This window comes from Ptiloglossa arizonensis, chromosome 6 (genome assembly GCF_051014685.1).
Source record: "Ptiloglossa arizonensis isolate GNS036 chromosome 6, iyPtiAriz1_principal, whole genome shotgun sequence".
In the NCBI taxonomy this organism is placed as follows: domain Eukaryota; kingdom Metazoa; phylum Arthropoda; class Insecta; order Hymenoptera; family Colletidae; genus Ptiloglossa; species Ptiloglossa arizonensis.
Genome location: NC_135053.1, coordinates 23,796,836 through 23,812,934, shown reverse-complemented (window position 1 = coordinate 23,812,934; position 16,099 = coordinate 23,796,836). Strand labels below are relative to the sequence as shown.

Sequence of the window (16,099 nt, the reverse complement as noted above, 5' to 3'; positions counted from 1 at the left end):
GTCCTTAACATACGTACACCGGGAGAAACGAGTTACATCGTTCCGGTGAGAGGCCACGATGCATGAAAAACGCTTATTCAACAAAGGGACACAAATCAAAGGACGTGGCGTGGAGCGCGGACGTTCTCCACATTGTTGCAAAGTACCGACAACCGGCGAGTTCCTCCGTCGAGAAATATATAACTCCGTGCTCGGGGACCTCGCGACTGATATTCTCCGCGGCCTCGAACGGTAGCCCGAATCGCGAGTAGAACGACCGACCCACTGGCTTCGAAACGGGACCAGCCACCGTGTAATTCCTCCCTACGGTCCCACCGTGTCGTTCCCGATCCCCGAGACGGAAAGAACGCGCGCGTTCGATCGATCGCGAAGAAACCGGTCGACGTCGTTCGAACGCGAATCGCTCGAATCTTCGCCGTTCGGTAACCACAGTCTCCTCTAACGAACGAACAGCTACCGACGGTGAACGAACTCGGTCTACTCGTATCTCGCACGAATCCAACACGAGGTAGTCGTTGGCGAACGCTCGAAATTCGTCGGAGAAACGGTCCCGCGATCCGTTCGTTCGACGCTTCGACGAATCGAAACCCGTGGGACGTTCGTTCGGTGGAAAATCAATTATCCGGGCGGTGGTCGATCGCGATCTTCTTGTTTGCCGGGACGCTTCTCCCGAAAGGGTTTCGGTAGTTCGGAACCCCCGCTGACGGAGCACGCGGCGAACCGAGCGAGCCAACAACGGGAAAGAGAGAGAGAGAAAACGATCGAGAGAGACGAGCGACAGACGGACAGACAAAGAGATAAGAGAGAGAGAGAGAGAGAAAGGGTGGAGGGACACACACGCGATGAAGGGGTGGGGCAGGGCGCAGAATCTCGCGGAGGCAAAAGTTTTTTATCGAGATATTAATTGGACAGCCAATTATATCTTACGCGGCGAGGCATAAATTCATAACCATCGAGCTCGCAGTTAAAACGAACCAATTACCGAAGCGGGGGCCGATGCGCGTTCCCCGACCGGAAAGCAGCCCACGAAATATACCTCGAAATTGCCGGCAAGAACACCGAATGGCCCGGGGAACACGATTTCTTCGTCGTCGACGGAACGGGATCGATGCGGGGCCCCTTCGCGTTCCTTTCAGCCGATAGAAATACGTTTACCGTGGAAGATCGTCCAGTCGTTAAGGACGAAAGGGGAGGTTGAAAGGAGCATCGCGGCCAGCCAAGCGCAATTAGTATTGTAACGACAGGACGCGTACCGGAGAACGACCGCCCGGAACAATTATTCAATTACAACGACGGATAATGGGGCGTTCGATTAATTTACATTCGACGATTACCATTTTATTTCCTGTACGGAATGTCGGACACCGGTTCGCGGCTGTGTTCTCCGCGGAGATCGCGAACTCTGGAACCTCTTCTCAAACGGACACTTTTTGCGCGGGAAATGGGAACGAAACTCACGTGCGGTGTAACGAGAAATACGCTTCCAGCGGACGAGTAAGTTTTATTTATATTTGACGAAACGTTGCGTACAGAGAATATTTTTTTTACCCGCGAATCTCGAGCACCGTGATCGTACGATACGTTGCGTACAGAGAACATTCTTTTTATCCACGAATCTCGAACACCGTGATCGTAGGTTTCGTTTTTCTACCGAAGGGCCACGTTCGGTGTAACGAGAAACGCGCTTCGAGCGGACGAGTAAGTTTTATTTCGATTCTACAAAACGTTGCGTACATTGAACATTTTTTTTATCCACGAATCTCGAGCACTTTGATCGTAGATTTCGTTTTCCTATCGAAGGTTTGGTGTAACGAGAAACGCACTTCGAGCGGACGAGTAAGTTTTATTTCAATTCTACAAAACGTTACGTACAGAGAATATATTTTTTATCCACGAATCTCGAGCACCAGGATCGTAGATTTCGTTTTTCTATCGAAGGGCCACGTTCGGTGTAACGAGAAACGCGCTTCGAGCGGACGAGTAAGTTTTATTTCGATTCTACAAAACGTTGCGTACATTGAACATTTTTTTTATCCACGAATCTCGAGCACCGAGATCGCAGGTTTCGTTTTTCTATCGAAGGGCCTGGAAACCATCGTACGATTCGACACAGATGACGAAAGTCAGAGGCTGTCCGTCGACACGATGTCGTCGTTGCTGTCGTTGCTGTCGTCGTCGCTGAACCGCGGCTCCCTTATCGTGGGCGCGCTCGGCCAGGGCCTCTCCGATATCAGAACGTAGTTGCCGCGCGGTGTCTTTTTGATCTTTCCTACGGACATGCCAGCCTTCAGGACCTCCATGACCAAGTAACCGACTCGCGAGTGCGTGATCCTCGTGTTACTCGCCACGTATCGCACGATGCTCTCGAACGTGGCGCCCTCCGCGAACAGGTCCATCCCTTACGACAATCTCGGGTGCCTCGGGAATCTGCGGGGACATTTCAGGACCGTTTTTCACGGGATGATTTATACCGTACAAGGTTAACCTCAGTATCTCTTTAACCTTGTATCGTTGTACTATAATTAAAAATTATTGTAATACACGCGACTGGATATGGTGTCTATCCTTTAGTCATTTCACTGTCGTAACGTTAGGAAGTTAAAAATGCCTGTTTCGTATATTCGGAATACTTTTTACGCTACGACGAGTTGTAAAGAGTGCAATGGAGGAAAAGGAACGAGAATGTGGAGAGCGTTTCATCATTCTGGACTTGCCAGTGGATTCGTCCTAGCAGGCACTGTCTCGTACGCTGAGACTTTGCGAGATCGATAAAGGAACTCGGGAAACGAGTCGGTTCCCTCTGGTGGCGAGCACGGCAGGTCGCGATAGAGGGTGTCCCACTCGTCACCGGTCGATTTACTTTTTGAATAAAACTCAAACGGTTCAAGTAATCTCAATTTTTTTCTTCTTATTTAAAAGTACAAACTTGGGAGTTAATAATGGAACAAGATCTCTTCCAAACAGCCTCTTCGGGTTTTTTACAGACCACCGACATTTTCCCAAACTTTCTCACGACGTTTTCGCACAAACTCGAATCAATTTCATCAACGACACGTTCGATGTTGTCTTCCAGCTTTGGAATTGTCTCTAAATTGTCGTCACAAACCTACCTTCGACGCGAGCCCGAAGAAAAAATTCCAAAGGTGTCAAATCACAGTATCTAGGTAACCAATTAATATCATCTTTTCGAGAAATTACGTTTTGCTGGATTTTCACCGTGTACACTTCCAAAATAAATTTCCCATCCGTCTAGATGACACTTGTCAAGTTTCGGATTGATCGGTTCGACGTTTGAAAAACAGCGCGAGATTCAAATCGACCGGTAACGCTCGGGACGTCACCGTGTACACGTTTCTCATCGCGAGGTAACACACGGGCTTCCCGTGTAGTGAATTTCGCGTACGATCGAAAACGATCGTGCAATCGATTCACCCCGGATAACGGCCGATGGGATACACCGGTGAACGGTGCCGATCGATCGGTGCTTTGGACGTTGGTCTACGAAAGCTATTAGATTCTTTTCCTCCCTTCCACGCCCGTTTCGCGTACGGTGCATCGACGCGTATATTTCAAAGCGAAAGCGTAGAAGCTATCGGCGGGAACGAATCACGGCGGGCACGGATCTAATTGGATTACACACTCGCGCGGTAGGAATGCGCGAGGCACGAGAAAGAATACGAGCGTGCTTGCGGGAGGACGCCACGATGCGGTGCGGTGCGGTGCGGTGCGGTGCGGCGAGGAACACAGCGGTATCGCTTTTATGGCTCGTATATTAATCCCGTAATTGAGATATGGTTCCTGTCGTGCAGCCGCGCACGCAACGCCCTTCGACGAGAACGTGGCCATTATTAGCCGAGGCGAACCCTTGCGCGTCGAGCGTTCGAAGAATTCGCGAATCGTGAGCCAACAAAAGACAATTTTAAACGAGTCGCGGACGTCTCGATGACGATACCCCATCGCCGTTCGTGCGAGACGCGAAGCCGAGGATGCGGTTACCGCGTCCCGACTAGAACGGTAATTAAGAAAATCACGGATACCTCCTATCGGCTCGAGATTGTTGCACACCAAGTATTACCGAGTAAATCGTTTCAATATGCAGTCCGCCGCGCGACCAATTACGTTTCCTGTGGATTTTTCCGCCCATCGAGCAGACTTCTTGCCCGCGGTTCGATTAAAGGAGGATACGGATGGCAAGAAAAAAAAAAAGAAAAGAAAAACAAAATTTAACGAGATTTCTCTCTACGGTGATCCGCCGATCGTGTAATCCGAGATCGTAAACGCGATCGTGTACGAGTTTCCGCCCGTTCGAATTACCGTAGATCGAACGTTGTTAAATTTAACGCAATCGCAACCACACCGAACCGCGAACAGCCATCTAACGGTGTTTTTAACGAGCGAGTCGCTCGCGTGGACGTCACCGGGTTGAATTCGGTGATCGAACGACACGATCGCTCGTCTCCCGTCTCTCGCTCGAAATTTACGCGCGGAACCGCGTTGGTAATCCAGGTCCAATTACAAAAGAAGAATCAACGTCGGTGTGAATCGTAACACGGTCTATTTTCGTTGGTCCCTCTCCTCGTTGGACGATCGGTGGCTCGCGAGATGAAAAGGGTCGCGTCGAGCTGCGAGGGCGATCGTACTCCGCGACGACCAACATTCCCCAGGGGTGCAGGGGGCTGGTTCACGGTCGAGGACGTAGCAGCGTTTTTCGTCGGTCGGCATGGAAGCAGGTGATTCCTCGGCCTAATTGAAGGGCGCCCAGTGTGCTTCGGTAACGTGTAATTATCGGGGTAGAAACGAGCTCGAGAATGTGGCAGCCCGAGCGAGAATAGAGACATTATTCCACTGGTATCTTACCCCTTCTTTATCCCTTCCGTTTCTTCGGGGCGAATAGGAGGCGGAGATACCGGATCGGTTGCTCCACTTAGCCGTACCTTTCTAGTTTCTTTCACGGGTCTCGAGTCGCGTTGGCTTCGCCACCGGCTTTCCGCCTGACCGATTCATCGGGAACGACCGTTGCCGGTGTTAAATCGTGCCCTGTCGTTCTTAAACGCGCGCCATTGCGTAACCGCGACAAACGTCCGCGGGGAAGGAATCCGCTCCTCGGACTCGAAGCGGACTTTCAACCACGGAACGCGAACAGTGCTCGTTCCCTATTGCTGAATTGCAGAGAGGAATCTCTCGATCGAGATCGCTCGTATTTCTGGGAAGGAACAATCGATTCGATCGTTCGATCGTTACGGGGAACGTTAACCTCTGCTCAATTTTTTGCATGCGGAGGACCAACGCGATGTCGCGGAAGAATAGAAATTATTCTTCAAACGACCGTAGACAATCGTGCTTTTTTAATTATTTCTCGTCGTGGGTATTGATCGAATTAAAGTTTCCCGCGGATAACCGATTCCAATTCGAAAGAGAACACAACTGGAGAAGTTTCTTGAAGAACGAGAAACTCCTTAGATATCGAACACCGTAAATATCGCGTTTTCCACGGAAGATCGAACGAAGGGTTCCCGATCGGGAGAGCTGCGAATGGTAAAGAGCGGTGTTTCGAAGGAGAATTCCCGATGGATTCAATTTGTTCGAGTGGAAAGGTTCTCGCCGATTGAAAAATCGCTGGTCTCGCGAGCCGAGGTGGAATCGAGTCGAAACGGTGCCTCGTAATCTCCCATAATACAGTACCGACGTTGTTCACCGGGATGCCGCGATTAAAAGCACCTAGTGATTCGCGGAGGCGCGAATGGCTCGAGATACGAACGGAGATAAGATCGCCGATCGTGGGCGAGAGCAACTCCACGAGAAAGAGAAGTGGGAACGCGCGAGGAACGTGTGTCTTTGTTCGCTGTTTTAACGTTGTTGCTTTCGCCGAAACGACGAATTGATTTTTGCGCGGACAGGAACGTTTAACCTTCCTGGAAGATACGCTCGCGGAGCACCGAAAACTGGCAAGCGTTTCTCGCTTCGAACGATCGTCCCGTTCGCCAATCGATCGTATTTTCGCGAACGTTCGAACCGTTGAAGAACGTTCGGGAAAAAGTACGCTCGTCGACGAACCACGTCCCCGGCTCGCTTCGGTGTGCATTCGGCTTAAAACCCTCCAACGAACTCGTTTTTTCGTGGACGGAAACGTTCTCCTCTTTCTCGGAACGGACGTATTCGAGGGATTGAACTTGTCTCGCGTTCCTCCGTAAAAATCTTCAACTTTCCTGCCAAGAATTTATCGCGATCGGTCCAAATATCTCCCTTTCGGGGACAGTGGATCGGGAATTTTTTCTCTCTCGATCGCAAGCTTCGGTGCACACCGGCCAAAGGTTAATCGTTGATCACGGTGTAACGCGCGAACCAATTTGTAGATATTCAATTTCGTTGAAATTTATACCTTTCGAGAAAACGTATCTAAGTATCTCGTTCGCGCTGAGATTCGACGCGATTCTCTTTCCTGGAAGAAACGTTCGTTGGATCGAAAAACCGTCCCGCGAGTTTTTGCGAGCCGCAACGATTCTGGACGTTTCTACGGGGAAATAACGTTTAAAAGATTCTCCGGACGTATCGTATATAGGAGAAGTCGGTCGATTACGTCGGACTAGGTCCCGTCGTTTCGGTGTGCGACTGGCTTAAAACTCTCGAGCGCCCGCGGTGCCCTTTTTACGTTCCGCTCGCGAGCTGTCCGCTCGGAGGAATCTCCCCATCTCTAAGGCTCGTCACGCGACGAAAACGAAGACCGGGACCAATTAACCCATCACTGCCGCTAATTGCTCCGACACGGGGTATGTAGGCGCTCTGTGTAACCAGACTTCCATATGCCGACTATTTATTCCATTCGTGGAGTTAATTAGATACTCCGAACCGATACCCGGCGTGTCGTCGTCCTCGTGCTCTTTAGTTTGCACGCTATTACTAAATGTCGTCAAATAACGTCGTCTCGTCCTTCTTTCCCGTTCGAACGTCCCACGTGAACCCTATAAACAGCCAAAGAATCGACTCGGAGGAGAAGTTACACGGAGGAGATCCGTCACTAAACGCTTTATTCCTACGTGGAGCTGAGAATTCCGAATAATTCGAAACGATATTCGTTGTCACAGTTGCTAGTGTTATTCCCGAGACTCAGCCGTGTCGCTAGGTTTCTTTTTCTATAAAATAATTCGGAATAATTCGTAAACTACATTCGTTATTACCGCATCGCTAGCTTTCTTTTGTTATCAAAGAATTCGGAATAATTCGTAAACTACATTCGTTATACCGTATCGCTAGCTTTCTTTTTCTACAAAACAATTCGGAATAATTCGTAAATTACATTCGTTATTACCGTATCGCTGGCTTTCATTTCCTATCAAAGAATTCGGAATAATTCGTAAATTACATTCGTTATTACCGCATCGCTAGCTTTCTTTTGTTATCAAAGAATTCGGAATAATTCGTAAACGATATTCGTCATTACCGTATTCGCTGGCTTTCGTTTCCTATAAAACAATTCGGAATAATTCGTAAACGATATTAATCATCACCGTTGCTACGGTTATTCCCGATGCGATCCACCGTGACTCGATCGTGTCGCTGGCTCTAGCTTCCGATAAAAGTACGCGAATCAACATCGTCGATTTCGCAATCTCGAAAATAATAACCACGCGGTGTACAGCCCGTTTCGAAATCAATTTCTCGGCGGCGACGGTCCCGCGAGTTCGAGTCCTCGTCGTCGTCGCCATCGTCTCGAACAACCGTGAAACGATTGTTCGCCGTGTCGCTCGTTCCTCGTCGGCGATAATTTCTCCGGCGTAAGTTGGCTCGCACGAGCAATTCGAAACAAGACAAGATAGATCAAACCACGCGTTCACCGCAGCGCTAACAAATCGGTATTACGTTCGTTGTGTCAAACGGGGCACGTGGTCGGTACCTGAAAGCCACAGCAGCAGCAGGAGCAGCAGCAACGAGAAAGTGAAACTCGGTCGGCCGGTACAGAACGCTCGTAGCCGGCGCGCGTACGCGTAAAATACCCGTGGACCGAACGGTTGCAGGCCCGTTGATCCCTCGAGAGGAGCCGACGATAGTCGCGGTCAACCGTATAGTCACGGACTATTACCGTAACATCGCCGGTTCTTCGTGCCACGGTCCCCTCGCGGAGCGCACCGCTCGAGATAGAGTCATTACGTCCTCGGGATAACTTTCCACCTGCGTCGCATAACTCGTCCAGGTAAACACCCGTGGTCACGGACTCGTCCGTGGAGAACCCCGCGCGCGGGCTGACTGCCCAATTTTCGAACAATAGATTTTTTTTCCACCGGGTGCAGCGCCCGAGCTATCGAACAATGGACTCACCGATTGCGTATCACTTAGTCATCCGATGCATCGACTCGGAGTCGACCTCGATCCCGGGATGCTTTCTTTTCCGTTCGGTACCTGGGTCGAAAGACCACGAGGGATCGAGTTTTTCTTCGGGGAAGCGCAAAGTCGCCTCCGATCGGTGGACTACTTTTGTCTATCGTATCTTCGTAATTCACGATCCCCTCCGCTCCTCCCGCTCGAAGAGAAGAACGGAACCGAGGGTCGAAGTACCGAGAGAGAGCAACCCCGTTCGAATGGAACGAGAAGGAAATTTTTCTGACGGCCGAACGAGGAGAAAAACTCCCCTACGGATCGGTCCTTATCTTCCCGAGAATTTACGAGCGTCGAAGACCCTTATCGCATCGTCGTCTCGCGCAATTTCGCTGTCACGATACGTGCGGGTTAAGTTTTAAGGCTCGTAATTACACCTATAAAGTACGCGTGTCAGAGGGATCGGAGCACGGCAACGAGGCCCGACGCGCTTTCGTAGCGTAAACGCTCGGATAACCCGTTACACCGCGTTCGGCCAATAAACGTCAACGTTCCCGCAGGTGCACGGGATTTCGACGCGTCCGCCGCGAATTCTCAACCGTGAGATACTGCGCGTCGCGGACGATGCGCTACCCGCGACACGAAAATCAACGACGAATTTACAACGATCCGAGTTCCGGATCACCGATCCTTAAAATATTCATTCGCAACTATTCCTAAAGCACTTTGAATATTTTCAACGGTCCGATTCGCGATCCAGAAGCGGTCGTGAATCATTCCTCGACGTTCCGATCTACGATCGTGGATGTTTCGATAAAAGCTACCTCGGTAATAGACGTTGATAATTCGAAGATTTCGCTCGATATCTGCGTACGACCCAGCGGCTAGAGTCCAGAACCTACGGTCCGTATTCTAAACTCTCGACTACTGGATCGAGACCGCTATCGAGAGTCTAAAGTTGGACGAAAAAAAAAAAGTTCCAGATTCTAGACACCCCTGGCTAGGAACAGTTACATTTGAGCTCGCAGGGACGATTACACCGGTATTTCCGATTAGTTACGTGTTCCGGGATCGCGTAGCCGATACACCGTCGTTCCTTTTCGGATTATGATTACCATCTAATGACCGCTTTCCCGTAGACTGCGCCGATACCGTGGAATTACGTCCCCGCTCTCTGGCCTTTCTATTCACGGTGCTCGTGCACGATGACTGCCGGTCGGCGCCATCCCCGGCCGAGGTCGGCGTTAATGCAACGATTCACGGCCAACCTCGTCCTCCTTGGGGAGGTCGTCGCGTCACGACAACCGAGTAATCGGGATGGAGTCATTAGGCGAGCGACGAGCGTTCCGCGCCGACTTATCCGGAATACACGGATAACTGTGCGTGCGGTTGCGGTTAACTTGCGTGCAACCGTCTCGGGAGGAGAAGGACGAAAAGGTTGCCCGACGTACGCGCGACGGCGACACGCGTGTTTAACCTCTTCCTTGCTAAGAACCTACGGACAGATTCTAGAAATCGAAACGAGTCGTAACTCACCTCTCCGCGAACCGAAGCGCGCAAAAAATAATCGACACGGGGATATGCAAATTGGAACGCGCGAAGGGACGTGTCTCTCGACGATATAATTTTCTTTTCCGCGCGGTACGCGATCACGCGTGTTCTTTTCAACGGAAACGCGTTTTTTTTTTCTTTTACGCAGTATTATCTTCTCGATACTCCGCGCGCGAGAGTATCGGTTGCTCTTACGGCGGAGCGTTATTATCGAGGTAATTCTCCGCGAAGGAACCTCGATCGCGCATGCTATCCTTGACCCCTCGCCAAGACTACGTCCGATTGTCTGGAACGAAGAACCGACTTCCAATTTCGTTTGTTGTCCAGCGAGCGTTTGTCGATGGGGCGCAAGGGACGAGGTTCGCGAATGGAATACGCGACTATTTCAACTATTTACCGAAGATGTTCCGTGTACTAACTAAGCGAGTGACGAAGAAAGCGAACCGGGGACTCAACCGAAGTTGCATCTTTCGAGGTTCTACCGTAGTTTACGTGGCGCTGTAGATTATTGAATCTCTCGATTACGATATATTCAAAGATTTAGAGCATCTTCTGCACTGTTACATCTATATAATAGTCTCGTGAACGGTTTGGGTCGTTCGAGAACACTTTCTATAGCGTGAGTAGCGCGTGTCATTTTATACACGTGCAGTACGAGCATCGAAGTTGCATCTTTCGAGGTTCCACCGCAGTTAACGTGGCGCTATAGATGATCGAATCTCTTGATTACGATATATTCAAATATTGTAAACGTCTTTTCTAACGTTACGTCGCTATAATAGTCTCGAGATAGGTTCGAGTCGTTCGAGAACGCTTTCCGGAGCTCGAGTGACGCGAGATTTCACCATAGACGAAAGACACCAGGGACAGCGAGATAACGAACCACGGGGGTGACGCGAACCGTGGCCTTGTAGGAACGATTCGTTTGTCCTCGACCACGCGTGCCTACGTGCAAGAATGTGGAACTCAATTTTGCAAATCGGAAGCGTCCGGACAAATTGTCGGACTCCCGCTCGCGTTGTACAAAGGCGATCGCCGATGTCCCCCTCGTGGAAGCTAAACGGCGGTCATTACGAAATGAAATGTGCGCCGGCAACGAGTTCACTGGACCGGGAATAATAAAGGGACGGTACGAATTGCGACGATAATAAGACGAGCACACGCATGGTCATCGGCCGAAACGTGCACGCGTTTCCGAATGTCATTGAAGCCGTGGCAACAGGAAGAAAGCAATCCTCGACGAAACGACGATAATAAACGAAATAACGTTGAAAACCTACCGGCGGGAACGCTAAATATATTAAAGCAATTCCAGCGTAATCGACCGGTTTGCATTCCACGCTCGTGTACCACGAGCTCCCTTGGAAATACCATCCGAATTCGTTCGTTTCGCGAATATTTCATCAACGGATGCGTCCGAATTCGATCCCTTCGAGACCGTTCTTCCACGAGAAATCGACGCGAAGCTTCGAAGAAAATTAGCAACTTTTATCGCGGAACCCGACGCGTTTCTTCTTTTCAAAAAAGCACACTTCTTCTCCGCGCAGAAGCGTAAATCCTACTCCAAAGTATCCTGCTTAGTACTAGCGTACATTGGAACGAAGTCGATAAACACCGTAGCAAATTCTTAATTCGCATTCCGCGAGCAACTGTTCGAGCGGGCGCGCGAAATAGTTTTTTCACGCCCGGTGAAATTCCAAAGCGGGTTGAAACGAAGCCAGAGAGATCGTTTCAAAGTAGACGCTTGCGCGGTAAATTTTCACTTATCGTTTTCGCGCGTATAGTTTACGAGCTCGGGAATGGTGGTTTCGAGCACCGTGATCGCGGATACGTGTGGATACGTGTGGATACGAGTGGATACGAGTGGATACGAGTGGATACGAGAGGTATCGCCGGATACGGGTGATCGACGCGCGATCGAAAAGCCTCGTGGGCGCGCAAACGCCGCGATTAATCGCATCGAGGGACTTTTAACGTTGTTGGTCGATTATAAAATCGATCGCAGCGGGACGCCGTGGATAAAGAAACCGAGTCAACGGTGTCGCGGCGTGTCGGACGGGTTTTATTAGAACGTTTTAACGACGTTAACCGATTCGGACCGCCGCGACATCGGTCTCATTACGCGCCGCTGGAACTCCTCTTGGTCTCTTTCTCGTCCTCCGGCTCCTTTGGTCTCCGTTCGTCCCTACGCCGCGATCGTGCACGGTAATAATAATTACGCTAGGAATCGGGATTTTTCAACGGACAAAACCGGTCCCGACGTCGCCGCGCATTCAACGGTGGCGTCCCGTGATGGAAAAATTCATCGAGCGAGGCGTCCATTGGTAGCTACTCAAAACTGACAAATAATGTTGCGCGCGCGGACGTCCGACTCGAGACGCGAGATTTCTCATCGGATCAACGGTCCGACGCAACGTCCGTGGAAAAGTACGATCATTTTGTTGCACCGCGGATAGGTCGTGACTCTTGCTCGATCGACGAGACTTCCTAGGGACGCGATGGATCGTTCGAGCGACGTTTGTTCGAGACGCGGATGAAAGCCCTCGGTTCGCGGTAGATGGTTTCATAGAAGCGTGCAAGTCATTCGTGGCTTTCAACGGGAGTCCCAACACCTCGAAGACCGCGATTACGTCGCGAAACTGTCGTGGCTTCGTAACGAATTTATTCCGAACGATCGTTCATCGGACGAGGTACGTTTCAACGTTGAGAAACACACCGACTCTCGAAGGTTTCGAGCAGCTTTTCATTTTTCTTAAACAAACGACGCGAACGTCAACATCGAAAAGTCTAGACTCGCGAGATCACTCCGTGTTTCTCGTCCGATTATTTTTCATTTCGATACAACGATGAAACAAACCACGGTTGTACATCGGTGGTTAGAGACGTAGAAATTGCTCTCGCATCGTTGTTAAATTTCACTCCTCGTATTTACAATATCGTAAACGCGGCTTACGAGCTGCGTGGTTGCACGAAACGTTTCGGCTCCGATTTTAACAACATCCACGGTATCGGGTTACCGTATCGCAATCTCGTTGGGCAGCGACTCGAACGCGACTCTGTTATTCGATCACTCGAACAAATTGCGTACAAACGGTTAATCGCGCTTTCGGTCCAAAGAGCTACACTTCTCGTTTCCTTGTTACCAGCGTTTCAACTTTGACTAACGAATACTCCGTATCTCTCGACTTTTCGAATCTTTCTTCTTCGATTTACGCGCTACGTTCGCTTCGTACAACGAACAATTTAATCCTTCGAGCGACGGTGCAAACGGTAACGCGCGAAACGTTTGCTGGAAATTCGTCGTTGTTCGTTCCACACGAACTTGTCCGTCACTCCCACGGAATCGATTTATCGTGAACGCTGACGACCACGATACATCGCGAGGCGAGACCGAACGGTGTATCGCACGCGCGATTCGACGAATCGAATATTTCTCGGGCGATAAGTTTCTCCGAAGCGCGCTATCCGATTGTAAACTTCCTCGCGAGCGTTCTCGGTGTCGATAACTGGCCCCCTCGTTTCTTCTCTCTATCGTATTATTTCCTCCGCGTTTCGTCGTCCATAGTCGTGCTCTGTACCGACACTTTTCCGTGTATTTACCTTCGCAAATACGTTTACTTTGAATAACAGTTATATTTAGAAGCTAACCGACGCTTTGGAGAAAAAGGTGCGCCACCTCGGTACCCTAACGATATTTTTCCTCGATCGGGCCACTGATGGAGCAAAAGGTAACTAGAAAACCGATTTCCAAGATTTTTGAACGTGTAGAAATTAATATTTTGAACAACTTTTTCCTACGCATGTAATCGCTGCTTCTTTTGTGCCTTGAAACCACTTCGCTTACTCGTCTATCCTAAACGCTTCACATTTTTTCTGGACGGAAGACCATTTCTACGGATTAACGCATAAACGATAGGAAGTACTGTCTCGCTCGTTACGATATTCAAAAATCGTCGAAATCGGTGAGAGCTCTCTTTTACTAAATAATTACTGTAGAAAACATAACCGATGTACAGAATAAAGAGAAAGAAATTCAGGATGCATATTCGTTATGAATGAAGATGTGTAATAGTCAATATTCAAAAATCGTCGGAATCGGTGAGACCTCTCTTTTACTAAGCAATTACTGTATAACCGATGTACAGAGTAAAAAGAGAAGGTACATTAATTCTACATTAAAATGTGTAATAGTCGCGCGTCTATCGAAGAAAAAGGACCGAGGCAGCTGCCACAATCGCGTCGCAACAATGATCCAAAAAACAGGTGACGGTGGAACCCACGCCTCCCGGAACGTATTGTCCCTGAGTCGTCCCTGTTCGTATTGTCCCTGAGTCGTCCCTGTTCGTATTGTCCCGAGTCGTTGAACTCCACCAATTACCGAGGAAAATTTGTCCCCCGATGGAAGTTCTCGTATCGACTCGTCCGTGGTATCCAAAAACGTGGACGTTGGGGGAAGCCGAGCAACCTTGAACGGTCGTTAGATTCGGCGGCGAGAATAGTTAGCCAGAATATGCCGAAAGTGTCGCGCGAACGAGCACGAGTATCGGGCGTCGAGGGAGCGAAGCGGAGCCGAAGAAGCGGTTCGGTGCGCGTAGTCGGAGAAAGAGAGCGCAGGAGGAGAAGAAAGGGTAGAAAAAGGAGGATAGAACGCGTAGCCCCGTAACCGAGAACAGTGCAAGAAAGGAAGGGGAGGCCACCCTGCTCGAGGATTACCATAAACACTCGACGGTCGTGCATGCGCGTTAGTGCTGCGCTAGCAAATACACGTGTAAATCCCGTGTTTCAGCTCTTATTCCGCCTCCTCCGCCTCCGCGGTCCTCCGGTCTCTCGGCTAGTCCGGCCTCCCTTCGATCCCCTTCGACCGCCCCTTTCCTGCCCTTTCCCTCGTCCTCGATCGGGCCGAGCCTCCTCGTGGTGCTCGTGCCGTTGCACGAACGAATCGGCAAAAAGAAGCCCCGGTGTATCGCGGTCGCGTGACTTTCATGCTCGCCGAGCCGTCTTCTTCTCTTCTCCCCTGCTCCGAACGCGGGCCCCTGGCGTCGTCGAATGTGGGCCAGTGCCGTATTACGACCTAGGGCCACTTTTCGGTACGCGCGACACCAAACCGAGAGGGAGTCTTCTCTCGGCTCTTGTTTTTCAAACGCGTGCTCACACGATACGATTTCGCGAGCGAGTCGAGAGATCGTCGCCTTTGATAACCTACCGATACCATCGGCGCGTTCAAGTAGATTCTGAGCGGATCGCGCGGAAAAATTGCCAAACGGAAACGATCGTGGCAAAAGTTTCGGAGAGATCGACGACCATTGGACTCGAAACGGAGACACTGCATATTTTCCTAAGGAAAGTACGGTTGAAGCCTCGAAACGGAGGAACGCAAACGACGAGATACGCGCGAAACTCGATAAGATAACGTTGCACGCGTACGCTCGCGAATCGTGGACATTGAATCGGGCAGAGCGAGCGTTCGATCGAGAAGAGGTAGTAAGGCTGTACGTTCGGCTAAACTCGTTAAAGAAACGTAGTTACGCTACTGTATCGCGGACCGCGCCGCGGTAGGTTTCCTAGATCTGGAACAAACGATCGGCGGGGAATCCGCGCGCGAGCCTTTCCTTCTTGCGGACACGATATCTGTTTCTTCTTGCGTCCCGCGATATCTGTTTCACGGAATTCCTCGGGGGCCGCGCGAACGAGCGAGCGAGCGAGTCAGCCGATCGTATCGTAGAAAGCGAAACAAAGCAGGGGACCCCCGGCCGCTAGATCGACGCAATTAGGGGGCCCGTCGGGGCCCACACACCGTCGCCGATTTGTCCGTTCGGTGGTTTAACGGTTGTAATTAACACTCGCGATACCCCGAGGCGCAATTTATCGCCTCGTCGATAGAGCGAGGCCGTTTTCTTTCGTCCGGAGACTCGCGTTACATCGTAACGTAAGTTGTTCCACATCCGGTCGATTGTTACGCGGGGTGTAATATCGTCCGCTCGCGAGATCAGAGTCGAGTATATCGCACGTACAACTTCGAACAATCTGTCGCGTAAATCGCGTTACTTTCACTCGAGATACGGATAAATCGCCTCGAAGCGATCATTCGAAATTCGCGCGATCCGTCGTTCGTTGAATTTCAACATTTTGTGGAAAGAAGTCAACTGTCGAGCAACCGTGTAGGTTTTCGATGGTGAACGCTATTCTAAAGTCTTCGATGCCCTAACGAAATCCACGATCGTTCGACTCGAGCAAAAGT

The 16,099-nt window shown here is 50.3% G+C and overlaps 1 protein-coding gene across 1 annotated transcript; it reads right to left on the bottom strand.

The window, feature by feature from the left end:
- Positions 1 to 2,123: 2,123 nt before the first annotated feature.
- LOC143148412 (uncharacterized) lies at positions 2,124 to 2,396 on the bottom strand. Its single transcript, XM_076314715.1, has one exon. It carries the CDS (start codon positions 2,394 to 2,396, stop codon positions 2,124 to 2,126), a length of 273 nt encoding a protein of 90 aa, XP_076170830.1.
- Between the last annotated feature and the right edge of the window lie 13,703 nt (positions 2,397 to 16,099).